The sequence below is a fragment of the Eufriesea mexicana genome, unplaced genomic scaffold (genome assembly GCF_001483705.2).
Source record: "Eufriesea mexicana isolate 0111107269 unplaced genomic scaffold, ASM148370v2 scaffold1140, whole genome shotgun sequence".
NCBI lineage: Eukaryota > Metazoa > Arthropoda > Insecta > Hymenoptera > Apidae > Eufriesea > Eufriesea mexicana.
Window position 1 is genome coordinate 224,390 of NW_016909285.1, and position 25,805 is coordinate 250,194.

Sequence of the window (25,805 nt, forward strand, 5' to 3'; positions counted from 1 at the left end):
TAAAATTTACATAATTTTTTACAAACCAATAGTATAGGAATAGTATAAAAAAGTAATACATTTTAAATTATTTATAACTTGAGTGAAATCTTTGTTTAGTATAAAAACGAGGTTCTTTTTTACTAATTATATTCCTTAGCTTGTGACAAATAATTTAACAAATACAAAAGTTATAAGATGCTAAATATAAGTACAAGTTTTAGGTTCAGGGACCAATTAAAGAGCCAATTGCTCTATGCAGCAGTTTTATAAATAATTGGTTTGATTTGGATAAAGTATACTGATGTACAAAGTAGTATTAGAAACATGGCTGAATTTTTATAACTATTACTAATATAATCTGACAACCTTGATTTTTATATATACTTTATTGGTTACTATCTTAAATGGCTTGTGACTTTCAGTATACTTTATACAGAGCTTTACCATGATGTATGTTCCTTACAAGCAAATCATTAGTAATGTCTTTTAAAAAATATGGTAATTGAAAGACATTACAATTATTATAAGTATCGTAATTGTTATTGTTGTTGTTATTGTTATAAAAAAAGATGTATAAACTTTTAAGAAACTGGTCATATAACAATGTATGCCAGAACTGAAGCTTTCTTTTTATATAGATCTATTTAATAATTATTCTAATAACTACACAATGCAAAATGAAACACAAAAATTATATTTTTGGCTAATTTAATTTTCTACGCAATATATTGATGTCACCATTATTATTACAAACATTGATTACCTTGCAATTTATCATTTTTTTATAAATGAATTTTGCAGTGAAATGTGAGGATAGAATTGTACATTGTGTTGTCCTTATATGAAAATGAGTAAAAAATAAGGAAATAAGAAATTCATTAATCTATCAAAAATGGTTTGAATATTTAATTATGTGCCCTACATAAATATTAATTTGAAATCACAATTTTCACTGTTTATCACAACGAAAAGAAGACTATTGAAACATAAAATATTATATATAAAGGCAGCATAGATGTATGATAATTACAGAACAATTTTATTTATTTAATAATCAATATTGCAACATGAAATATTTTGATTAAAATAGTGTCTCATTTCACATTCCATAAATCTAATTATGTGAAAGTATTTATTGCACTAACATTGAAAGAATTGATTGTATAATTATTTATTTACATAATATTTAATAATAACACCAAACAATTGTTGTTAATTTATAAAATAGTTTATTTAAGAACGATTTCTGTATAGATTAATACAATCATAATGACAGTCAATATAACATCAGCCTTATAACATAGAAACAAAGAGAATTTTATTGAAGGATAATCTTAAGCTTTAATATTTTGAGGCTATATTCACTTTAAAAGTTAGTCTCTATTTTAGAGAGTTCATAATAACAAAAAATTTATGTAAAGTAAAGTGAATTGAATGCTATAGTAAATTTAATATATTATAAGACTAACATTAATAATTTTGACTTTTCAGCAGCACATTTAGATGTAAATATATGTATTTAAGCTTAAATTTATAAAACAAGAAGTTGCATAGTTCCAACAAAAAAAGAAGTTAAAGCTGTAAATATATTGAATTTGATACACAAAAGAACATTTATAACTAGTTCTAATCGCAAAAATTCATACCTATTTTCATATGATTATAAATTGAACACTTCTAATGTAATTATATTGTATCATTATTAAGCACAATTTTTTCCATTCAGTTTTATATTTTTAATAAATAATTTTCCATAATAAAAAATCAAAATGTAATTTCAACAAATATGTACATACTATTTTGCTTGATTTGGTGTAGCAAAAATTGCATTTAAAATTTATATATTAAAAATATACTATACAATAAATAAAATTGTACTATTCTATTATTTTTTACAAATTACAATGGAATTATAAAAATACAAAAAAGGAAATTATTATTTTTAATTTTTTATACTGACAAGTTTGAAAAATCCAAGCTACTTTGCGATAAATATACATGTATATATATGGCGTGTGTGTGTGTGTGTGTGCGCGCGCGCACGTGTGTGTCATGCAGTATGTATATATGTAATATATTCTAATATTACAAAGTACATAGAATGCAATCAAAACTATAATTCTTTTTTGTTAAAAAAGATATGCTTACAGTGAAATTATGCACCATAACTATTTCTTCTTCAAAATTGTAAGTTAATTTTTGGTATTACAAGATCATATCTTGTAATTTTCAATTATAAAATGACTGACACAGAAATTTGCATTTGCCTTATCTGCATATGTTTGGCATATTTAAACATTTTTCTCTTAATGACATAATATAAACAGTGTATGAAGTTCATAATCAAATATGAAAAATCAAGTCTCATGTATCTAAAAGTAGTATTGTTCTATTATTAATATACAATAATGCCTTTGACAATGTCAAAGTGTCAATTTAGTAGTTGTATGAAATCCTAAATTGGTATTTTATACTAATGTAAGAGAAACATACATGCTGTTTGATTATGATTTTACACTATTAAAATTTTCTTCTTTATGTTGGATTAAAAGCATAAAGGAGTTAACAAAAATATGATAATATTTAAAAGAAATATGTTTCTTATAAAAACATTATCTTATGATAACACAAATTTTACATGTTTATAATTTATATAGTAAAATTGGATGTATTCATTCATAAATTCATTGATATTTATTTTAAATATTAATACACTGTACTATAAAATGTTAAACTACAGGAAAAAGCAAATAATTGCTTAATAAATGCAAAATATTCATATATACTTCTTGTATTACTTGTATTATTTTTTCAATTAATTTACAAATTGTTAATAATAAATTATACTTAATAAATATTTCAAAATTCATAGCAATAGAGGTGTACTAATCTCAATATATTTTACTTTTAGTATGTTACATGATAGTATTGTTTGAACATTGTATTTATTTTTAAAAAGAATGAGAAGATTATTCAAATGTACATAAAAAGAAATAAAATAACTTATAAAAGTGCTTAATACTTAATATTTATAAATCAGATATTAAAATAAATCATTACATATTAATTAGTAATTATTATATCCTATACACGTTAAAAATAATTATACTTAATTACATTTAAAGGAAAAGAAAAATATACTGTTTTAATAAGTATTTCATGTACTAAGAAATTGTTTTATTAAGCAAAAGTAATTGTCTCTTAAATATGTATTACATTTATATACGCAATATTACATCATATTTAAAATTGTCGCTAATAATTCACCTAGTGATTGATGCGACGCTAAACAATTGGAAAAAAGAAAATAAAATATAGCATATAGTATAAAACTGATTTCTCAAAAAGATATTAATTTCTCATTATCACAATTATGCGATTGAAATTGAAATTAATTAAATCATACTATTAAAGGAAATATTTATAATTTATGATTAAGAAGAAATTCATATAAATTTTAAATTGCAGTTTCTCCTGATAAAACAGTTTCTTCAATAGTGGCATTATTTCGACGTCACCGCAGATCGATAGCTCTACTCACGGTATGAATCTACAGTATCTTGAGAACGTTCACGGTAATTCGTCATCCATTTCTCTAAACAGTTGGCAGAATTTGTGCGTGCGGTGTGCGCTAGTCTGCCGACGGCGTCCGTTCGTAGGAAAGAGAGAAGACATTGAAGGAGCCCTTTGTCAAATTAAAAGAAAGCAACTTGATTAAGAAGGAAATCAAATAGTTAGAGAAAAGGGAAATCAAGAAAGTCAAGGGTAACAAGGTGGTAGTTCAGTTGCATTTTGGATTTTCTGACCTCTTGAACTCCCCGCGGGTTTTTTCTTTCCCGCGAGGTGAATAACAGTGGTACATAGGTAAACCCCTGACCCCTCCTCTGAAGCTTCGCGCCTCGGCGCCTGGGCCATATCAAAAGGAAGGAGAAAGAAATTGCGGAAGCGGGGAGGTTAAGAGGACGGCACGAAAGGGAGAACACGCCGTCCATCACCATGAAGCTCGTTGACCAGGTGGTAAGGAGCTTCAAGGTGGCAAAGGTTTTCCGTGAAAATTCTGATCGGATAAATAGCATCGACTTTTCGCCAAATGGAGATACTTTGATTTCTTGTTCAGAAGATGACCAGATCGTGATATATGACTGTGAGAAAGGCACTCAGGTGCGTACAGTCAATTCCAAGAAATATGGTGTAGATTTAATTCATTTTACTCATGCAAAGAATACTGCGATACACAGCAGTACCAAAATTGATGATACCATCCGTTATTTAAGTCTGCATGACAACAAGTATATCAGATATTTCCCAGGTCACAGCAAGAAAGTTGTGTCATTATGTATCAGTCCTATAGAAGATACGTTTCTCTCTGGTTCTTTAGATAAATCATTAAGATTATGGGATTTACGTTCACCTAATTGTCATGGTGTTATGAATGTTTCTGGACGTCCAGTTGCTGCATATGATCCAGAGGGTCTTATTTTTGCAGCAGGTGTTAATTCAGAGTTTTTAAAATTATATGATTTACGCAGTTTTGATAAGGGGCCATTTGTTACATTTAAATTGTCTCAAGAAAAAGAATGTGATTGGACAGGACTAAAGTTCAGTAGAGATGGTAAAACTATTTTGATTTCAACAAATGGCAGTACAATTCGTTTAATTGATGCATTTCATGGTACACCATTACAAACATTTGCTGGTTATTTAAACAATAAAGGAATTGCAATTGAAGCCAGCTTTAGTCCTGATTCACAGTTTGTATTCAGTGGATCTACAGATGGCAGAGTGCATGTATGGAATTCCGAAACTGGATACAAAGTTTGTGATGGAGACCACCCAGCACCAGTTCAGTGTATCCAATTTAATCCTAAATATATGATGTTAGCATCTGCTTGTACCAATATGGCATTTTGGTTACCTACTGTTGATGAAAGTGCATAAAACCAATGCATCAGATGCTGGGCAATGCTCGCAAGAATTTACCTAATTTCATGCAAGAAAGAACTGAAAATGACATCGGTTCAAGGAAGAAATGACAACAAACAGTTCTTGGGTATTTCAAATGAGCAGAAATTGCATTTACATTATGTACAAAGTTAACTAACCGACGTATGAGACGCCGGTGTTGGAACAAACCCAAGAAACAAAAAAATGTCTACAATGTCCAGGAGATCGGCCCGCTTGGCTCATTGGCTTGCTTCGAGTATGTCATGTACTGTTTATGTATTTTGCCATCTTCATCAACATCATCATCATCATCATCATCATCATCATCATCAACAACATCATCTTCACCACCACCACCATCACCACCATCGTCATCATCATCATCATCATCATCATCATCATCATCATCATCATCATCATCATCATCATCGTCATCGTCATATACTCTGTGGCGCGATGAACGTGACCATCATAATACTTTGTCAATATTTAGAAACCGTGATACACCATCACTTATTTTGTTTTTCAAAGTATATTACAAATATTACTAGTATTTGGATATGTCATCTTGTGTACATAATTCCTTCTTGTGTACCTGTGTGTAGTATAATGATACAGATTATCTATCATACATTACGAAAACTCTGTGAATTGTATATCATTAATTGACATTTGAACAGTTAATAGGTTTATATGTACATTTTATTATTAATTATATGTTTGATCATACTTTGACAAAGCCAGTAACTTAAATAATCAAATTGTTTTGATTCATTGTGCTAGAAAAAATTGACATATAGTACACTACTAATAGAAGGTTGTACATTTGTATACAATTTTTAATTGAGAGTTTTTGATGCAACTTGTTTACTTGAGATAAGTTTGTAAAGCACAAAGAAAGAAAAAGTATGGCAATTTTGCATCAATACTTCGAAAATAAATCAAATTTTATATGTACACGTGAAATTTTATATTCGGAAATATGTACGTACGTGCATATTTAATTGCATAATAATTGGTTGATAAAAACAAAAATTGTAGTCGCTGATATCGCGCATGGAGAAATTGTTATGATCATATTGCACTAACACATATCTCAATAAATTGGTTTCATTAATTAAATTTCTCAGTGGCCGTCCGAAATCAGGAATATTTTTTGTAACTTCATTATGAACGGACGTTCACTTGAAATTCAATGATTATACAACCTGTCGCTGCGCGTAAGAACGATAGATATCGAGCTTATTTATTATGCGCAATAAATATATGAAATGTCTTAAATAGGCACTTTGTTGACGGCAGTAAGGTATCTCGTGTTTCTACGACTTCCATGCGATAAAGGTATAATAATTCAGAAAATATACTGCCAACGTTGGCACTTATGTTATTGTATGTATTATTCTAGATACGGTATCGTTTTTAATCTACATGCGTGGAACCGGCGGGCCGGGTGAGAAAACATTTGATGATGGTAGGAAGTGCAGTTAAGTCTAATCATTTCACACAGTAGTTCACTAAATTTTAATATTTACATCAATGCGGTACGGCATCTTACCCTAAGTCAACAGGTGCATTGGAATGAACAGGCAGCAGTTTATTTAAAAAAAAAAATGAAAGAATTCGACAATCCATCTTTTTTATACGATATAATTGCATTAGTTAAATGATCATTTTGTTTTAATATGTGTGTATATATATATAAATTTATGTCTAATGGATTATCAAATTGCCTTGTTTACTTAGAGCGAAAAACTCGAATACCTTGAGAACTGCGAAAAAATGTTACACAAAATTGTGTAACTCGTATCACATTTATGACACTGCTGGTGTACATTCTGTCTGTTCAATTAAATAGCCCTGCCTTCATCATACGTGTATATACCATTATATTCACAGTGTCCTCTAGAATTTCTAGACGTTTTCCTTAACATACCTTATGCAAGAGTAGATGGTTATACTATTCTATACGAAAAATGCGAGTGTGTATGTAACATATATGATTGTGTTACATATTTGTGTATTGTCTATTGATTCTACAATGGTGTATGCGTGAGTGTATGAATGTTCTTTCGTATGTAATGTGTTTGCTTGTATATCTCTTCGAATTCGGTAAGCTCTTGAGTGCATAACGTGTGCGTCAATGCACGAGAGTTCGCCACATCTTGTAAAATAGTATTTTTCTAAATGGCGAAACAGTGTGCGCAAAGATTGCGGTCTATATCAAACAACCGGGTAAATACGACTGTTATTTAAAAATGTTTTGTGCAATTAAAAAAAAATTTATGTTTAAAAAAAGGAAATTATACGTCAAATTTAATGAACAGATTGAACTAGAGACTTTACTGAGCACCGAAGAATAAATAGACTTAAAGGACTCAAATTGTCTTGAAAGTACTATGATTGATCCACGTATATAGATTAAACATTTTCATACTGCCAACTATAATTGACTAAATGTTCAAGCCAAGAATATCTCGGATACGAATTTCTGTAGCTCATGCAACATGCGAAACACTGTGTTCCCAAACGGAAAAAGCGCAACTTGTACATACTCTGACAAGTTAACGATGGAATATTATCTGATCGACAGTAAACATTCTCTCATGAATGGAGAAGTGGAAATCGATTATTGATCGATCAGATTTTGGAGTGGTTATAATAACACTTGAAACTGTTTTCATGTTTAAAATATCAGTCAGGGGCGTAAATAATTCTTTCTGTTTAAAGTTGTTAAAAATCATCGTTACGTTGTATATATAAAACAAAATAATATGATATTTTTTTCTAGATAACAGTTTTGATTTATTGAATGTATATTTAATTTCTATTATCCATAATGGGTCATACACAATTCAAAAAAGAAGATAATGTGTGAGAAAAGAATTTCTTATTATTCATTCATTTAGTTTAATTGTTATGATATTTAATTACCTGAATGAAAGGATAAAAAATACTGTTTCTGTACTATACATCTCATTTACGCCCTTGTTATAATTGTCGATTTATGCGGCCACTTAACATAGGGATTTAAAATTAAGATTAGATGTACATTGTGTTAATTGAGTAAATTTTAACAATTAAAAAAGCGTTTGTTAAAATGCGCTTAAAACAAAAAAAGAAGTAAACAAAACATATTACATGTGATGGTTCATAGAAATAATTCATCTACGTTTAATTATTCTGTATTTAAAAACATTTATCTTAAAATATTATAGTTTTTGAAAAATTTCTAAGTTCCTACGTTAAGTTTTCGTATGAAATAATTGTCGACGTATTTTGTAAACAGAGTGTAGTCATGTTTAGTACTAATTTTTAATTGAATTTTGCATTATTCTGCGCAAAATGTAAGCTGATTAATTAACACCTGTTATACGTAATAATGCATTATATATTCAGAGAACTAGGAATATACGAAAACAAACATGTTGTTATAAAACACAAATTTCAGTTGAAGGACTGAAGCTTCTTCCAATGGTGATTTAGAGTACTCATACTTTTAATGTTTATATTTTATTAGGAAACAATATTGCAAAACTTTCATTTGTTCACTTTTTTTTCATCGTTGTAAATGTTTGTATGACAAACGACATCGAAACATTCTTGAACATCTGAATCATAGAATTTTAAACGTGTATACTCATGATTTATTTTTTCGTTGTAAACTATGTAGCTCTAATTACGCCTTGTGCATAGTGGATGTGAAGTAAATAAGATATACGATTTAGTATATTATATTATGTGTCTAAGCATTTCTTAACGTAAAAAGAAAAGACTTTTTACATTATATTTTGTAAAAATTGTAATAAGAATCCATTTTCCGGAGAAACATACAAAATATTTTATAATTGCATTTGTCTATGTTCCAGTTTGCAAAGTCCAAACAACAAATAACAAATATGAAATTTTCTTCCACAGATGTTTAAATATAACAACATATCAGCGTGTTTGTTAGGAAATTTTAATTCAACAAAATCTTTTTAATAAGCGTATTCATGAAATAGATTCTTCGATAACACTATGTCGATTTAATAATTCATTGCGCAGATAACAATCTTTTATTTTTTTTTGAAATCACTTTAAACAGAACGTGAGATTTTACTAAAAAAGAAGAATTCTAATAAAGCAATTTTTTTGTACATTAAAATTTGGTCTTATCATTTTATTTCTATACTCGTGTCTGATAACCATTTTTAGCAACACGAAATTAACCCTCATATAAAAAAATATGATTTTACATTTTTTTATAAATATTTTATGTATGTTTTTATTATTGATTGATCATGTTCATATTACTTTGAAAAATCGTATACGATGTGATAATGTTAAATCTTGATCATTAAATTTACATAATACATGTGTTAATATAATATAATTACAACTGTGCAGTAAATCGATGGAGTTTTTAATAATTAAAGCTGTGCAAATATTGCTAATTATGATATACGTGTAATTCTTTTTTTCATGCAATAAATTTATCACTTATAATACATAGTTGTAGATCATACCTTTTGTTTAAACATAGGAATCGTAAAAATGAAATATTACTTCCAAATGACATATCAATCATATTTCTTTGTTTCAAAATTATTTTGATTTTTTTCATATTATTACTTTTCGCAGTATCTATAACAATACAAAAATGCAATATAAATGGGTGCATTATGCAGTATAATAATTACAATATTCATAAGTATTGTAAATTATAAAACAGATTCTTGAAATAAATTTAAATGAAATGAATGATACTTTAAAATTGAATTTTATTATAGCTAAAATTAAATTCTTTTATTTTTGCTGATAGGATAACAAAATTAATATTTTAAAATACTATAAGTAATATACAAATATAAACGTTTTTCAAAGTTATTAGTATCATAGATTTCATCATAAGTAATAACTAATTAGAATAATAAAAATATTTAGTATTTTCCAAATATTCCATTATAAATATTGGTGTATCCCAATAATTTAAAGGAAATATAATTAATTGGGATTAATTTTTATGTACAGTTTTTTTAATTATCGTATTATACATCTATCGTCCGTATGTGATACAACTGTTTTTCTTCTTCAGATATTGGACCTGGTGATTCTGACATTAAATCTCGTCCCGAAATTGATTTTGGAAATGCTATTACGTTCTTTATATTATTTGCGTTACACAGTAAACATATTAAACGATCCATTCCTAGAAAATAATTTAATGTTTGTTTACTGTATTATTATATTATCAAATATTGTTCATATTTGAACTAGGAATAAGATACCTATAGCAATTCCACCATGAGGTGGAGCACCAGATTTTAAGGCATCAAGCATATGCATTAAAGGCAATTCATTTATATTTAATATTTTGAATATTTCTCTTTGCATTTTTTCTTCATGAATTCGTATTGATCCACCTCCAATCTCATGACCATTCATAACTAAATCATAATGTAATCCTCTAACCTATAGATGAGGAAATAAATATTCGACTTATTAACATATAATTAAATTTATTAATTAATAAACAAAAATACCTTCAATGGATTCTTTATGAGATATTGCATATCATCTGGATGAGGTTGTGTAAATGGATGATGGCTGGTTTCCAATGAGTTTAATTTAGTATTAAATGAAAATAAAGGAAAATCAGTGATCCATAATAATTGATTCTCAGTAGTACGAATTTTTTGATCTTTACTTTCCAATAAATTTGTAAATTCAAAACGTATTTTTCCCAACAGTAATTGCTACAATTTTTATTATGATCCAAAGGCTAAGAATAGAACATCTCCTTCTGTCAAATTTAACTCTTGTTGTACATTTTCTTTAATAATGTTCATTATTATTGGTGATTTGTTAGGTATTTTTGTTTGGATTAATTTTACAGATGGAAAATAATGGTTTTGTAACTTAGACATACTATCTTTAACAGTTTTTGTAAAAAAATCCTAAAATACAAAAAACATGTTATAAATATAAGAAAATCAGAAAATAGCAAGAATATATATAACATAAACATACATGTTTTTGGGAAAAAACTAGTGCATAAACTTCAAGATTTTCATTCTGTTCTATTTTTAAATTTTGTTCTAATACTGAATGATCAATTATTTTTGTCAATCTATAAAGCTGAAATATTAATATTTTTTTGAATGTGTCTTTATAAATTTGAACCAAAAATATGCATAGATCTTACTCTTTGTGGTATACGTAAGTCTGGTTTATCTGTACCATATAATTTCATTGCTTCGTCATATTTTATACGTTTAAAAGGAATAGTTAATCCTTCTGATTCTTCAGGCCATGAATATGCTAGTAAATTTTCAGTTAATTCCATTACTCTTTCACAATCAACAAATGACATTTCAATATCCAGCTATAAATGATATATTTATAAATATTAAATTATTTTAAGAATATATATCTAATAATAAAAAAATAAACCTGTGTAAATTCAGGTTGTCTATCATGTTTAGGTGTTTCATTTCTGTAACATCTGGCAATTTGAAAGTATCTATCAAAACCACCTATCATTAGTAATTGTTTGAATATTTGAGGACTTTGTGTTAATGAATAAAATTGTCCTGGAAGTTGTGTTGGAACTATAAATTCTTGAGCACCCTATATTTGAAAAATATATTTACAAACTTATTATATATATTATTTATTATATATATATATAAATATATTCACATACATACCTCAGGAGTACGTTTAAATAAAGTTGGAGTTTCAATGTCTACAAAGTCACATTCTTTGATTAAATATTCTCTCATTTTCATTATCATTTTTGAACGTAATCTCAAATTTTTCTGTAACTCAGGATATCTTAATGATATATATCTATATTTCATCTGAGTGTTTTCATTTGCTTGATTATAGTTTCTGATAATAAATGGCATCTTCGCTTTTGCCATGTTTAAAACTTCTATAGATTTTATTTCTACTTCAATATCTCCAGTTTTCATATTTTTATTCTGTTGTCCCTCTGGTCTTTTTAATACTTTACCTTCTATACTAAATACACTTTCAAAGGTCAAATTTTTGGCTACGTTTTGTAAGTCTTTCCTCTAGAACAAGTAAACTTTGTATTTTATACATATTTGTATATATATACATACATATTTTAATTAGCTTAGTCACCTCTTGTGGTATGATAAGTTGAGTAGAACCATAAGAATCTCTTAATATTAAAAATTTGTTAACTCTTGAAAATTCCAACCAACCATACAGTTCCACAGTTTCTCCTACATTTTGAATCCTTAATTCATCACAAGTATGAGTCCTTAAAACAAATTTATTGACAGGCTTCACATCTTCTTTCATTAACATTTGTTTTTTACCAATTAAGTTGTGTGTAAACGCTACTATTGTTAAAGGATATTTTGTTAAAAGCTAAAAAAATTAATTTTTACTGTCATTTAATTCAAAATATCATTAATAATTGATAAATACTTTCACTTACTTTTTGTTGACATAAACCATTTATAGATAACAATTTAAAAGATAATGTTTTTAACATATTACTATTATTAAATATCATTCTTTTAATAAAAATCTGTATTCAAAGGTACTTGCAAATATACTTTATATATGAAAACTTATTTTTGCCAAAAAATATAACTATACACAAAATTTTACCCTTAAATAATATTAAATATATTCTTATAAATAAATAACATTGAATATTATCTCAACCTCTTATCAATATTCTTATATTGTTCAATTCTAATATAGATAAATATAAAAACAAATATAATTAAAATATAGTTAACAAATAACTAAATTTTAGTTGGTCATCCTGTTTATGATATAAATGAACATTCGAACTGTTTATTCTGATGTCAATAGTACAGTATTTGAATACATCAAAGCGATAAAAAAATGGTATATTTAAAAATAATTTATATTAAAACTTAGAATTATGATTTTATTATTTTTTCTCATTTTATACAATTATTTTTCAGTTACCTTTATCGTTATTAAGAACAGCTCAAAATCATCCTATGGTAAGCTTTAAATAAATATTTTTGTACAAAAATATTTTACATTTAAATTAATTAGGCGATATTAACATTGAATTAATTAATTTAATATTATATATTACAGTTAGTTGAACTTAAGAATGGAGAAACGTATAATGGACATTTAGTTAGTTGTGATAGCTGGATGAATATCAATCTCAGAGAGGTTATATGTACATCTAGGGTACAGTAATGATAAATTTTGTTTAAATTAAAACAATATCCCATAAATTATTTATATAAAATTGTATGTTATAATATAACATTTCATTTAGGATGGTGATAAGTTTTGGAGAATGCCAGAATGTTATATTCGGGGTACTACAATTAAATATTTACGAATTCCTGACGAAGTTATAGATATGGTAAAAGAAGATGTACAAATGAAATCAAGAGGTCGTGGAGAAATGAAAGGAAGAGGACAAAATCAACGAGGTCGTGGTAGTGGAAGAGGTATAATCAATATATATTTGGTTTTCTATTATTCTAATATAAAAAGACTATTTTTTTAACAGGAACTTTTGGCCGTGGTGGCAGAGGTCCTACAGCTCTTGGTCGTGGTGGTGGTAATCAAGATGGAAATAAACCGCAAAATAAAGCAAGGACTAAATAAAATTATCATTTTAGTTTATGTAGTAAATTAACAATTTTCTTTCTTTTAAAACATTAATTTTATATATATATATTTCATACATAATTTCACTTAAAATAGATGTATAAATCAATAAACCAAATGAATACACAATTTTTGTAATAGAAATCTAACAAAATATAATTTTATTCTTTATTGCTCGATTGTATTTAATTAATAATTAAATCAGGATAACATTAGTTATTTATAGAAAGAAAAATATTTATTTAATTTACATATAATAGAGGGCACATAAAATGCATTCTCTTATATCTATTTATACACATAATTCTTATCTTGCTGAATGTGGAATAAAATTTAAATAGTATTGTACAATGATAACATGAATTATTTATTATAGTTTTTAAAAGAATAATAGTTTAGCTATAATTAATTTGATTACGTCACTTGTTCATAAGGTTTGTCAGATCAATGAAAAAAAAGATTGTAAATTGATACAAAATATGTCTTATGCTTAACATGAATACACAATGATAAGTGTATATTATAGAGCGTAAGTTCTCACGTGCCTGTAATAAAAATTATCTATAATAATATAATAATATAATTGGGTATCTAGTTATACTCACTTTATTGAATATTCAAGTTTTGGGAATGGAATTACATTTATCGTCCTTCAACTGTAACAAAAAATGGATTAGTTTTAATGATTTTTAAATATGATATTATAATATAATATACATCTTACTGTATGAAGCTAAATCTATTTCATCTGGTAACTCCGTAATATTAACATCAAATCGTTCTTGGACATCGTTCAATATCTTAGCATCACTTTCATCACTGACTAATGTAATAGCAAGACCCTATAAATATTAACAAAATATTAAAACAAATATTACAATTATTATATCAATTACAAGATATCATAAAAATATTAACCTTAGTACCGAAACGACCAGCTCTAGCTACTCGATGTAGGTATGTATCTGAATCTTCTGGCATGTCGTAATTGAACACTATGTTTACTCGCTCAATATCCATACCACGACCAAATAAATTTGTAGCTACAAGTATTCGCTAAAATAATAAGTATTTGTTTGTATTCATTTAGATACAAATAAAATATCACTATCTAAATTATTCAAATATTAAACATTAAATAGATTTATAATTTCATACTTACTTTTTGGAAATCTTTAAATTGTTGATACCTTGATAACCGTTCTTCTTGTGTCATACCCCTGTGTATACCAATCGCAGGAAAATTCTGTTCTGTTAGAAGCTGTGCCAAAGCCATGCACCTTTGTACAGATTTTACAAAGATAACTACCTATAGAATAATTTAGAATAAAAACAGTGAAGATTACAGTAACTTGATATGTAGTAAAAATCTTAAATTATGTAATAACTATATAGTTTAATCGATCTCTGCAGACAAACCTGATTAAATTCAAGTACGTCAAGTAATTCAAATAGCTTCTTGTTCTTTTCATTTTCTTTTAGTTTCACATAATGTTGTTGTAGACCATGCAACGTGAGCTTCGCTTCATCATCCACATAGACTTCCATGGGCTGCGCAAAGAATGTTTTTTACAAGATTATCTATTTTACTCTAAAAATAACCATACCTTGATAATTTCTAGATTCAATATAACATTTTTATACATGTAAAATATTAAATAAAACTTCAATAGTTATTGAAGTTATAAATGTGACGAAATTTATGAATGAATTTGATTATTAAATAAACATAAAAATCATTGGAAACAAATTTGAAACGTGGAATGAATAACTACAAACGAAAATTTAAAAAAAATGAAGCAAATGATGTGGAAATGTTGCATATTTTTTGTATAAATGTTCCAATTTCTCCCGCTTCCTTGATAATGGTAATTTCTTATTAAGTGACTATAAATAAAATATATTAGATGATTTTGAGAACTTTCCGCTTGAGCTCTCATTTTTTGCACTTATTTGTCGATCGGATTAGTCATACTGGTTACATACGGTCCGGCGACTTCCATCTCTGGGTAGTGCCAACAACGAAAACTCAGCAGTCACCCCAACAGAACTAAGAAGGCGCACCCATGAATGTTCTGTCACACATCCGCTGGCCACTCGATGCCAAATATCTTCTCCCAAATTCTGATACATTCAGAATATGCCCAGAATTGGTCTCGATTATTGTTGGTATGCTCATATATCACAAAACTTAACGGCCTCCGAGACTTAAACATCGCGACTTAAATAGCTTATGATTTGTGATACACAAATTGATTTATATATTGTTTTCAGTAGAGGTGGTCACGACCAAACTATGTATTAACACTTCCATTTTCACTCCTATTAATTGATTACTGACCTCCATTAGCTGTTTTTTTCTTTTTTGCAAAATTTTAAAATACGTTGGTTTAATTATAGGTAAGACGAACGCGAACAAATTCTAGATATATGCCACGTAATTGTATATCTAGTCATCCTAGCTACCCCCAATTTCCCATGTATCCTCTTGCATCTTCTTTCTTGCGCTCTTCTGTCTTCAGGTTGTCTTGAGATCTTCTTAGCCCCCCACCCAATCATAATCTGCTTTCAATGCTGCTCTAAATCATTTAAAAATCTACCCTTCCCTTGCACCTGACAATCATTTGCCCATAGAAATTGTAGAAACTTTTTCCACCCAACCCATCCTGACAGATACGACGCTTCCCAACATTTGTGCAACGTTATACCGATCATTTTAACTTTGATAATTTCAATATGCAGCAGACAATTTAGAAGAAGATTGGAACTAAATAAAATTTTTTTTAAAGCATCACCAACGTCATCTTGATTAACTCAAGAAATAATTTTGAACGAAGTTATCGTTCTTTTTATAAGTAGACATTGTCATCCGATAAATGGAGGGAAACTTTGGAGCAGCAACTCGTTACATTTAAGTTGTAGAACTTGACTTTCAATCGGAGACATCGAGAGGCTTTTCATTATTGAATTCTGTGTCACTCCTTCAAAATGTTGTCTAACTAGCCTAACCCGCGGGTGCGCCGTCAACGATATTTATAGTATGGTCTGAGCTTTGTCCTGGGTATGAATACAGGGCCAACGAAGTAGGAGCAATCGAAGATCGAAGTGAAGAGGAGGAAGATTTGTTAATTACATCTTGCATGAATTTTTTGCAGACAGGGCGTATCTCCTTGGACAATGTAGCGCTGAACATCATGACTTGCTTGCCGTGTGGAGTGCTTCTAAATATTTCCTGTACGTCCCTGCGCATATCTAAAAATAAATAATATAGATATATAATTTACATCCAAATAAATAATATATTTATATGTACATAACGTATTTGTAAATACCTAATAGTTCGAGCATTTTATCACACTCATCGAGTATAAAGTGCTTCAAATGTTTTAAATTTAACTTTTTATTTCGAACAAGAGCTAAGATGCGACCTGGTGTACCCACAACAATATGAGGGCATGTATTCTTCAAAACTTCTTCATCTTTCTGAATTGGTAAACCACCAAAGAATACTCCAACCTATTAGTGTAAATATATTATTTAGTATGATAATTATTAAACACCAGACAAAATTGAGTTATTTTAAATATAAAAGTCTTCATCAGTGGTAGGTAGTGGTATTTTAAGATGTCATCATTATTTAGTATGATGATTATTTCATCATGTGAAGATTCTTTACAAATTATAGTCAAAGGAACGTGAGTTATACTTGTAACAGACTTACCTTTACATGAGGCATATATTTGCTGAATCTTTCATATTCCTTGCTGATTTGAAAAGCAAGCTCTCGTGTGTGGCACATGACAAGAACATAAACTTGATTTTCAGTTAATTCTAACTGTTGCAATGTTGCTAATACAAACACAGCTGTTTTTCCCATACCAGATTTTGCTTGACATAATATATCCATACCAAGTACTGCTTGAGGAATGCATTCATGCTGTACTGTAAATAATATTCACAAAAGTTACTATTTATTTAAAACAAAAGATACAAAGTCTTCTAAGTAATAATTAATCAGTTTATATGAATATATCATTCATATATAATCTGTTGTCCCTATCATGTATCATCACTAAAATATGAATGTACAATAATAATATAATATATAATTCAGTAATATGAATAAATAAATCATTATTACCTTCAGATGGGTGCTCAAAACCACAATCAATAATTGCACGTAATATTTCAGGTTTAAGAAGAAAATCTCTAAATCCACTACTATGGATAGATACATATGTGCCCTTCACTTCTTTTTTTGCAGGTGTGTGCCTACTTCCATCAACTAATTGTTCAGTTTGTTCTTCATCTTCATAATCCAAGAGATCATCATTGTCCGCCATTTTTATTTATATAACTACTAAGTTATTGCTGAAATTTAAAAAATAATATTGTACACATAATTGAAATTTACAAAAGTTATATTTATAACTCTTAATACAAATTGTTGAAATATTGTTTTATTACTTGAGAATAATGTAAATATATATTATCCTTTATTGTGACTAATAAAGTCTTATTAATTTTTTACCTTTTCCTTACTTATTTTATAAAAAAAAACTTCAATTTAAAATTTGGATGTATTCAATATATCATAAAACTTATTTTTAAAAATGGTAGAATATAAATACATATATAAAAAAAAATACTATGATACTTTTTTTTATTAAATGAGTATTTAAATTTTTAAACAAGCAAATAAATCATTTAAAACATCCTTGCTTGCAAAAATAATAATTTTCGTAGAAACTATGCATCTAATGCGACCGCCATTTTAGTGACGCTTGTGCATTTTCTAATAGAAAAAATGAAAATGTAAAATGAAATGTAAATAGAATGGCTATAATTTAATTTTTTTTATCAATAATTTATCTGAGAAATATAGATCAAACATATGTATATATATGTACAATTAAAAATTATATAATTTAGCTTACAAATTTGTTCACGTTCCTAACATACGATTACGAGATAAACACTTGTGCATCATTAAATTTTCACAATACAACACAATTGACAATAAAAATATTATATATTATTAAAATTTAAAAACATTCTTAATAGAATTGAATACATTTTACTAATGGATGAATCATTATTAAATAATTAAATGCGGATTACAAATATTCATCTTACCTTCAGTCACAGTTTTAACAAACTGACGCTCTCCTCTACTACAATTGGTGCGTTCGTGTAACGTTTGCAACTACGTTCCGGAAGACTAGTGGCGCCAGCTACAAAATAATATTCTATAAATTCTAAACCTATATTTTAACTATTAAAACATCTTAAAAGATAGCAATGAGAAACGTTGTGCTACAATTTTATGTATATATTTTTGCTATATATAATTACGACGTTCATTGTTTGTGATTTATGAACAATTTCGTTTTTACATTAAAAATGGCCGGATATACGTACCTGTATTAAACATTAACACATTTTTAAAATATAAAACGAGTAACCAACCGATTTATATCTTTTTTATAACCAAATATTATATATATTAAACATACAATTTATCAAATATTTAGAATTAGTAGATAATCATTTATCGGATAAAAGGTTAAAAATTTAATAATTGTTGTTTTAATGATATTGATTTCTGCAATAATTTAAATAAGTTTAGTTCGGAATAAAATTTTAATTTATATCTTTAGGAGTACTATATTGATATCTACCTTAATATCACAAATGAAGTATTACTAAATAGTCACAGATTTTTATTACAAAAATTAAGAGTACTGTTTAAATATGGTAAATTTTATTTAATAACATCACAGATACAATAATTATGTACACAATTGTTGAAGAAAATGTTTAGCCTACTGGTTAAACACTTTCAACTATCCCATCATCAATGTAAGCACTGAAGTACTAGGTTTCAGATAAAGGTGCTCCTTAAGGGCGGACATTTGACAGTTTCGAAATAGAAACTCCGGTTTTCGAAATCATACTGCAGTCTAGAATTACAATTTTATTCTAGACATATGTTTACGTTTGTATTATATTTTTTTTGGCTAATCATTAATATATAATTAGCAGTCATCTGTATTACCCCAATTGTATTATAAATTGTCTTCAGACGAGGACAATTTATCAAATACATAAAGTTTCAATTGAGCGTCATGCCTTTGTGGAGGCGCGTTAGAATCCGGTTTTACCATCTGCGAGGCACATGGAGGATCTATGTTACGGGGTAATAAAGTATGATTGAGCTCAGGCATAGAGACAGTTGGGTCTTTTAGAGGCAATGTTACTTCTCTTAAAGAGTCTGTGGGTGAAGGAGGAAGCACCACTTTCTCAGGAGCATTTTGAATAAATATTACTCTAAAAAATATAGATATTTTAAAAATTTATAATTAAATAACAGACATTATTATTTATCTTACATACCTGTTAAATGTAAGCCATTTTCTGCATAGTGTAATGTATATTTTGGATTGAATGTACATAAAAACTAAACTTCCTGTAGAACCAATTACAACAACTATTAATTTAATCCAGAAAGACCAGTCTACATATCCACGTCGAGCTTCTTCCATAGATCGTTCGACAAGTACATATATAGACCAAGCTACACAGAGTCCAGCTATTGCATGAGAAACGACTGCCCACCATAATTTACGAACTTCTAGGGCAGACATTTCAAGTTTTTCCCACTAAAAGTGATTAATTAATTTTAAATATATTACTTTTGAATCTATCAAATTAAAAAAATGGCAAATTTTATTTATAACAAAATACACAATGAAGATGTATGAATGTAACAAAATAATACCTCACAAAATGGTTTTGTTTTAGCATGCATAATAAATGTGAATTTACATAATTCACAAGCACGTGTGTCTGAAGCTTTTATCCATTGTTGAAGGCAAGCCTGATGTACATAGCGTAAACTGCCGCTGCAATAACAAGGTGCAAAAAGGGGAGCACCTTCTTCGCCTTCACAATGACATATTCTGTGATAAGAAACGATGTAGTATCTTTTGCATTATTGTACATTAAATATTGTTTATAAGCAATTATTTTTAAAATTCTATACTACAATGTATTATAAAGATATAAGTTGTTTAGAGATAATTTAAAATGAGTATTTACCTGCAAATATCATGATTGCTTGAGGACAATGTGCTTACTGATGAGTGACAATGATCTGGTATAATTGTAACTACTGTTGCATATGTTGATTCCTAAAAATAATTAATTTAAGATTTAATTTAATCGAACAAACACTAATTTTGTTTATATTTTATACATTTCTTTATTACAATTTAATTATAAAATTAATAAAACTTATTTGATGATTGATTTAAAAAAAAAAAAAAAAGGAAAAAAATATGAAATAAATTACCCTTGGTGTCCATTCTGGTAAGCCTTCACCATTAGCAGGGCTATTGTTATTAGAAGGACCAAGCGACAGAGGTGGTTGCCGGTCAGGCGGATTAACATTGATCTGATGAACCGGCATCACTCTCTGACCTCAGCAAAGATGTAATCAGTGATAAACAACATTAAACAAACACATCTTAACGAGTGTTCGATAATTATTTTCCATTGGTATCATATTTAAGCGTAAATTAATAGTTAATTATATAAAAAGATTCTTTGTGCCATGATGTTTAATATTTAATTTCAATATGCACTTAAAAACCTGAAATCATAGTATACTTAAAAAAATAATACATAAAATTGAAATATTTGTAACTCTTATTTACATAAAGATATTTACTTAAGACTTCTACATTAATGATTAATTTATATCTAGAAAACAACATAATTATGTACTATATTTGATTTTTTGATATAATTTATGTAAAAATTATCAAATGATGAATGTAATGAAGACAAATACCATAAGTATTTATTAATATTATTCATATTCATAATAATAAACTTTAGTTATATAAAATGTTAAGTTTATTTATTGCTAAAAATGATTAACAAATATACAAAGAAAAATCAAATGATTTAAATAAGTTAAACGATAAATTTCGATTTGTTTCTTATTCGAATTTATAATATTCAAACAATGATAAAAAGCATTGTTATATACAAAAATTAGTGACAATAACAAAAAGTGTTACATTGCACATATTTTATCAAAATCACTACATAAACTCAACACGGAAAGTATTTGACAAAAAGAAAACAAAGCATTGGCGTCACATACATCTTTTCATTTTTGTGGAAATCACACTAGCAGTAAAGTTCTTATTTATTAACGATATTATTGGCTCACACAATATAGTGTTCGAAGACTTTGATCTTAAACGATCAAGTGATACTTAATAAATGAAATTTGTAACTATCTTAATGAAATTTTACAATGTGCGAAACCAAGTCAGAACAATTTTGACACTTCGTCTCGAGTCAATGACACACTATACGAAATTCATATTCACTGCAGTAAATTAATTAACTTATACAGTTTAATGTTTAAATTATTTCAAAATTGCCTATAATTTATCACGTTTTAAACATACGCAATAAACCGCATTAATTTTTAAAAGTAATACAAATATGGACTTCATTACAAAGCATAGTCCTTTTTCCACAACAGACTGTGTATCTTATTTCTTTGATGCGCCGCCATAACGTAGATTGTAGGCGTGGCGTGTGCATAAGTTCAACCAATCCATTGTTTAGAAATGGCATTGAATATTATTACACCAATGAATGACTTCAATTTAAATTTAGCATACGTACAAAACATAAAAGTGAAAAATATAAAATATACATATTATAATCGCATTAAACAGTTTATTTAACTTTTTATTATACAATGTACATGCCTTTTTTGTAAATATATTTGTATACATATATATATTGGATAAAATAATTTAAACTAAATATTAATATTTTCACTAATTTATTATCTTAATTTTATAGTAATTATTGCATTTAAGTTATTATATATCTTCTAAATTATTCTGTTTTGTAGATGAAATTATGTCAGTTTCATAAAATTCTTCATTAAAAGTAAAATTCAAAATGTTATTTTCTTCTTCATCGTTACAATATATAACATCATTACATGTAGCCAGATTACTTGCATTGTCTACATAACTTGACAAAATATTTGAATTAATCCCAAAACTTTTTACATTTTCAAAATTTTTATAAGTAGTATTATCTCCACAAAAATTAATAGATAATGCGTTAAATGTATCTGTTAACTCTATATTTTTATAAATTTTTTCATTAAAATTATTTGCATTTTCACTATTTATTATATCTAATAAATTTTTTTCTTTAATATTTGCATTATCTTCGGGTTGAATAATACATGATAATTCTTGTTTGATATTTTCATGTTCAAAATATTTATCTTTTTTCTTGTCTTTAGAATTTTCTGAGAAAATGTTAGTACATATATTATCTTTTGTATTATTTTCTATGTTTATATTAAACAATGCACAATTTTTGTTGTTATAAAGAATTTTATGTTCATTTTTGTCACACATGTTTAAGTTAAGGTTATCAATATTATCTTCTAACCCATCATTAAATTTGTTTAAAGAAATTGCAGGGAATGGTTGCTTCATACATTTCTTATCTTTGTATCTGGAAACACTTTTAGAACGAATATGATATTGATACATATTCTTATGGCAAAATGCATTATGTATGTTGTCATCCTGAGAATATTTATTCATATTTTTCTTAACAAGAATTGCATGTTCTGTATAAAAAGAATTGAAAAGTATTAAAAATAATGTTTTAAAAAGTATTATAAATTTTCTTATATAATACAAAATATTAAGAACTTACCAGAAATTTTTGTTTTTTCACTCAATGTATTTGAAAATAATTTTCCAGCCAACAGACCAGCTATAAATTAAATAACATATATATAACAAAAATTTAATATAATGAATAAATAAATCAATTGAAATAATATTTACCTGCCATTCCAATGACAGTTCCACCAAAGAAATATGACATACGATTTTCTTTCTGTAATTTTTCTTTCTTAAACATTTCTAAGTTTTAGCAAGAATACACCAAGTTATTAAAAATTGTATTAATAAATTTGATTGATTTTAATACAGAAAAGAGATGATACTCTGTGTTATGTTAAGAGTGCACTAAAGACATTTCAAGGTGGCAACAAAATGTAAACATTGAATATACTTTATAACAAGGTAGATTAAAACAAACAAAAGATAGATGAAATGAATAAAATATAGACTTAATATAATATTTTGTTTTCTCTCACAAATTAAAAACAATAATAATAACTAAATTATCATAATACATAATAAAATACCATTACATAAAAAAATGTTATAGTATATTATAGAATTATAGAAATTTATATAACTACAATAATAATTATTGAACATTATATTTCTAATGTATTTTTTCATTTTGGTACTTTTACATGAACTTAGATCAAACTATATATTTATGATAATGATATACATGTATAAAAAGTTAAATATAAATAATTATGTAAAATAAAAACAATATTGTTAAAAGTATAAACGGTTACAAGATGGCAATTTGATATTTTTTTGACAAGTCGGACATCTTTTTGTTTTATGTAGAGCTAATTTTAAACATTGTGTACAAAATATATGTCCACAAGGAGTAGACATAGGTTTCATTTTAGAAGATAATTGTTCATAACATATTGGACAGGTTAAAACAACTAAGTTTCTTTGCCCAGAGTCATTAACATAGCATATTCCAGTCTGTTGTGGTGTACTATTATTGTCTAGATCTATGATTTCCATTGCTTGTGCATCATTGCATGTATTTTCAACTGGTATTTCTCTAAAAAATTAAAAAGTTTTAAATAAATTGTTCAAAATTGATAGAATAGTTTCAAAACAATAATTCTACAATACATACAAGACAGAATCTTGAAGCTGTGGTAATTGTCGTTTAGTGTTACGTTTTCGTGATTTTGTTGTAGTATTATTATTCGATATATTTTCAATATTTCGGTTTCGTAATTTTAAAGACATATCTTTTGGTGAATCTACCGTTAAGTCAATATAATCAATTGGGTCTGACATATTTTGTGTTAACTTCCTTCTTTTATTACAAGCCATGTGCATATATAACCACATACATATACTGAAATACCTTAAAGGTTAATAATTCAATGATATATTTTATTTTTTATAACTATATAATCATATAATTTTATAATCATTTATCAATTTTTTTTTTATCATATATTTTTATTATGTATACAAATGTCTAAATAGCAAAAATTCGACTGTTATTCGAAATCACTAAAAGTTATAAATTACTTGCTACTAACCGTCTTACCATAAACTTTTTAAAATATTAAAAGTATTTACTGCCTTAGGAGAACAAACAAATCACACAGAGTAGTTTACAAAATAATTCTAGAATTTACTAGTGCCAATATAAACTCAAAAAGTTTTTCGATAGTTTATCGATACTTTCTTTTTATCGACAAGTCGATTCTTAATCGAATGTTAGGAGTTACGAGTTACAAGATAATCGAATATGTGAAATTAGGAAAACAAAATAAGCAAATATTGTAATTAACGCAAAGGTAAATTTTACATTATATTATTAAAATTATGTTAAAAAATTATGATAAAAAATGATATCGAACAATTTATTTTATTCAGTATTATCATACCATCAGCATGTTGCAAATATTTGTTTTAGTGAACATAAATATTTGATGATATTCATAGCCAGAGATATATATAGTTAAACATTTTTTTTTATACATTTTAATGCACTAACTTTTAATTTTATAATACTTTTGAAAAATTTCTTGAGCATAAAGTATAATAAAATCATGCATTTCGAACTACATTAATAGCTAAAATATTATTTTTATTATATACAAAAATTATATAAAAAAGATATATAGGCACTTTACACATCATCACATTATATTTAAATATATGAATATATATGACGATTAAAATATATATAAAACTGTTTGTAAAATATGTTTAAAAAAGTGTAACGCAATTTTGCTATATTTTCTTGAAATGCAATTCATATTATTTGTGTACTTTAATTGTATTTTAAGAACACTTTTATTTAATGTACTGAAAACTATTTGTAGTGAAAAAACGTGCCCGCGCACGCGCTTGTGTATATGAGCGTGCGCATTGCGAACTTAAAAATTGACCTCTTAGTTTACTATTATAAACAACAAATGTTACTCATTCAATTTTTCATTAATATTTCTTATCAGTTAATGTATTATTATAGTCTTATTATAGTCTTTTATATAACAAATTTAT

General features: G+C 26.9%; 7 protein-coding genes across 12 annotated transcripts; 2 read left to right on the forward strand and 5 right to left on the reverse strand.

Moving 5' to 3' along the window:
- The first annotated feature begins 3,617 nt into the window (after positions 1-3,617).
- Positions 3,618-5,277, forward strand: Wdr82 (WD repeat domain 82). Its single transcript, XM_017900294.1, has one exon. The coding sequence runs from the start codon at positions 3,979-3,981 to the stop codon at positions 4,918-4,920; it is 942 nt and encodes a 313-aa protein (XP_017755783.1). The 5' UTR covers positions 3,618-3,978; the 3' UTR covers positions 4,921-5,277.
- A 4,676-nt stretch (positions 5,278-9,953) lies between these two features.
- Positions 9,954-12,457, reverse strand: AspRS-m (aspartyl-tRNA synthetase, mitochondrial). The gene is given in 9 exon segments (XM_017900283.1): positions 9,954-10,114; positions 10,194-10,377; positions 10,449-10,862; positions 10,936-11,043; positions 11,111-11,290; positions 11,359-11,535; positions 11,616-11,984; positions 12,058-12,309; positions 12,380-12,457. Coding segments are annotated over 9 exon segments (1,923 nt in total).
- A 298-nt stretch (positions 12,458-12,755) lies between these two features.
- Positions 12,756-13,551, forward strand: LOC108547696 (U6 snRNA-associated Sm-like protein LSm4). The gene is given in 6 exon segments (XM_017900319.1): positions 12,756-12,778; positions 12,780-12,801; positions 12,882-12,923; positions 13,024-13,122; positions 13,214-13,391; positions 13,454-13,551. Coding segments are annotated over 6 exon segments (462 nt in total).
- Positions 13,552-13,978: 427 nt separating this feature from the next.
- Hel25E (ATP-dependent RNA helicase 25E) lies at positions 13,979-18,765 on the reverse strand. 2 transcript variants are annotated; one of them, XM_017900300.1, is made up of 11 exons: positions 18,691-18,765; positions 17,696-17,925; positions 17,276-17,496; positions 16,887-17,070; positions 16,688-16,806; positions 14,974-15,105; positions 14,717-14,863; positions 14,473-14,610; positions 14,279-14,396; positions 14,160-14,210; positions 13,979-14,099 (listed from the first exon to the last, which is right to left on the reverse strand). In XM_017900300.1, exons 2-10 carry the CDS (start codon positions 17,895-17,897, stop codon positions 14,197-14,199), a joined length of 1,275 nt encoding a protein of 424 aa, XP_017755789.1. In that variant the 5' UTR covers positions 17,898-17,925; positions 18,691-18,765; the 3' UTR covers positions 13,979-14,099; positions 14,160-14,196. The 2 variants fall into 2 exon arrangements, with proteins under 2 accessions (XP_017755789.1, XP_017755790.1); XM_017900301.1 differs by having other exon boundaries at positions 14,093-14,115.
- A 682-nt stretch (positions 18,766-19,447) lies between these two features.
- Positions 19,448-21,969, reverse strand: LOC108547725 (E3 ubiquitin-protein ligase MARCH8). 3 transcript variants are annotated; one of them, XM_017900353.1, is made up of 6 exons: positions 20,909-21,202; positions 20,656-20,747; positions 20,336-20,516; positions 19,951-20,216; positions 19,613-19,884; positions 19,448-19,517 (listed from the first exon to the last, which is right to left on the reverse strand). In XM_017900353.1, the coding sequence occupies exons 1-5, from the start codon at positions 21,023-21,025 to the stop codon at positions 19,623-19,625; spliced, it is 918 nt and encodes a 305-aa protein (XP_017755842.1). In that variant the 5' UTR covers positions 21,026-21,202; the 3' UTR covers positions 19,448-19,517; positions 19,613-19,622. The 3 variants fall into 3 exon arrangements, with proteins under 3 accessions (XP_017755842.1, XP_017755841.1, XP_017755840.1); XM_017900352.1 differs by adding an exon at positions 21,797-21,969 and having other exon boundaries at positions 19,454-19,884; positions 20,909-21,031; XM_017900351.1 differs by adding an exon at positions 21,728-21,782 and having other exon boundaries at positions 19,454-19,884; positions 20,909-21,031.
- Positions 21,970-22,466: 497 nt separating this feature from the next.
- LOC108547670 (probable ATP-dependent RNA helicase ddx42) lies at positions 22,467-23,538 on the reverse strand. The gene is made up of 3 exons (XM_017900284.1): positions 23,463-23,538; positions 23,329-23,388; positions 22,467-23,239 (listed from the first exon to the last, which is right to left on the reverse strand). The coding sequence occupies exons 1-3, from the start codon at positions 23,536-23,538 to the stop codon at positions 22,467-22,469; spliced, it is 909 nt and encodes a 302-aa protein (XP_017755773.1).
- A 494-nt stretch (positions 23,539-24,032) lies between these two features.
- On the reverse strand, positions 24,033-24,891 carry LOC108547726 (E3 ubiquitin-protein ligase RNF4). 3 transcript variants are annotated; one of them, XM_017900356.1, is made up of 3 exons: positions 24,841-24,891; positions 24,415-24,642; positions 24,033-24,336 (listed from the first exon to the last, which is right to left on the reverse strand). In XM_017900356.1, exons 2-3 carry the CDS (start codon positions 24,633-24,635, stop codon positions 24,033-24,035), a joined length of 525 nt encoding a protein of 174 aa, XP_017755845.1. In that variant the 5' UTR covers positions 24,636-24,642; positions 24,841-24,891. The 3 variants fall into 3 exon arrangements, with proteins under 3 accessions (XP_017755845.1, XP_017755844.1, XP_017755843.1); XM_017900355.1 differs by having other exon boundaries at positions 24,833-24,886; XM_017900354.1 differs by having other exon boundaries at positions 24,415-24,651; positions 24,833-24,882.
- Positions 24,892-25,805: the final 914 nt, after the last annotated feature.

What these genes read in the sequence shown, in the direction of transcription:
- Wdr82 (XM_017900294.1), top strand. Translation starts at nt 3,979, where the DNA reads ATGAAGCTCGTTGACCAGGTGGTAAGGAGCTTCAAGGTGGCAAAGGTT.
- Hel25E (XM_017900300.1), bottom strand. Translation starts at nt 17,897, where the DNA reads ATGGCGGACAATGATGATCTCTTGGATTATGAAGATGAAGAACAAACT. An exon ending in TTTTGAGCACCCATCTGAAG is followed by an intron (nt 17,497 to 17,695) that starts GTAATAATGATT and finishes TATTATTTACAG; the next exon opens with TACAGCATGAATGCATTCCT. An exon ending in TAAAATGCTCGAACTATTAG is followed by an intron (nt 16,807 to 16,886) that starts GTATTTACAAAT and finishes ATTTATTTTTAG; the next exon opens with ATATGCGCAGGGACGTACAG.
- LOC108547725 (XM_017900353.1), bottom strand. Translation starts at nt 21,025, where the DNA reads ATGCCGGTTCATCAGATCAATGTTAATCCGCCTGACCGGCAACCACCT. An exon ending in AAACAAAACCATTTTGTGAG is followed by an intron (nt 20,217 to 20,335) that starts GTATTATTTTGT and finishes AATCACTTTTAG; the next exon opens with TGGGAAAAACTTGAAATGTC. An exon ending in AAATGGCTTACATTTAACAG is followed by an intron (nt 19,885 to 19,950) that starts GTATGTAAGATA and finishes TATATTTTTTAG; the next exon opens with AGTAATATTTATTCAAAATG.
- LOC108547670 (XM_017900284.1), bottom strand. Translation starts at nt 23,538, where the DNA reads ATGTTTAAGAAAGAAAAATTACAGAAAGAAAATCGTATGTCATATTTC. An exon ending in AACTGTCATTGGAATGGCAG is followed by an intron (nt 23,389 to 23,462) that starts GTAAATATTATT and finishes TTTAATTTATAG; the next exon opens with CTGGTCTGTTGGCTGGAAAA. An exon ending in TGAAAAAACAAAAATTTCTG is followed by an intron (nt 23,240 to 23,328) that starts GTAAGTTCTTAA and finishes CTTTTTATACAG; the next exon opens with AACATGCAATTCTTGTTAAG.
- LOC108547726 (XM_017900354.1), bottom strand. An exon ending in CAGCTTCAAGATTCTGTCTT is followed by an intron (nt 24,337 to 24,414) that starts GTATGTATTGTA and finishes TTAATTTTTTAG; the next exon opens with AGAAATACCAGTTGAAAATA.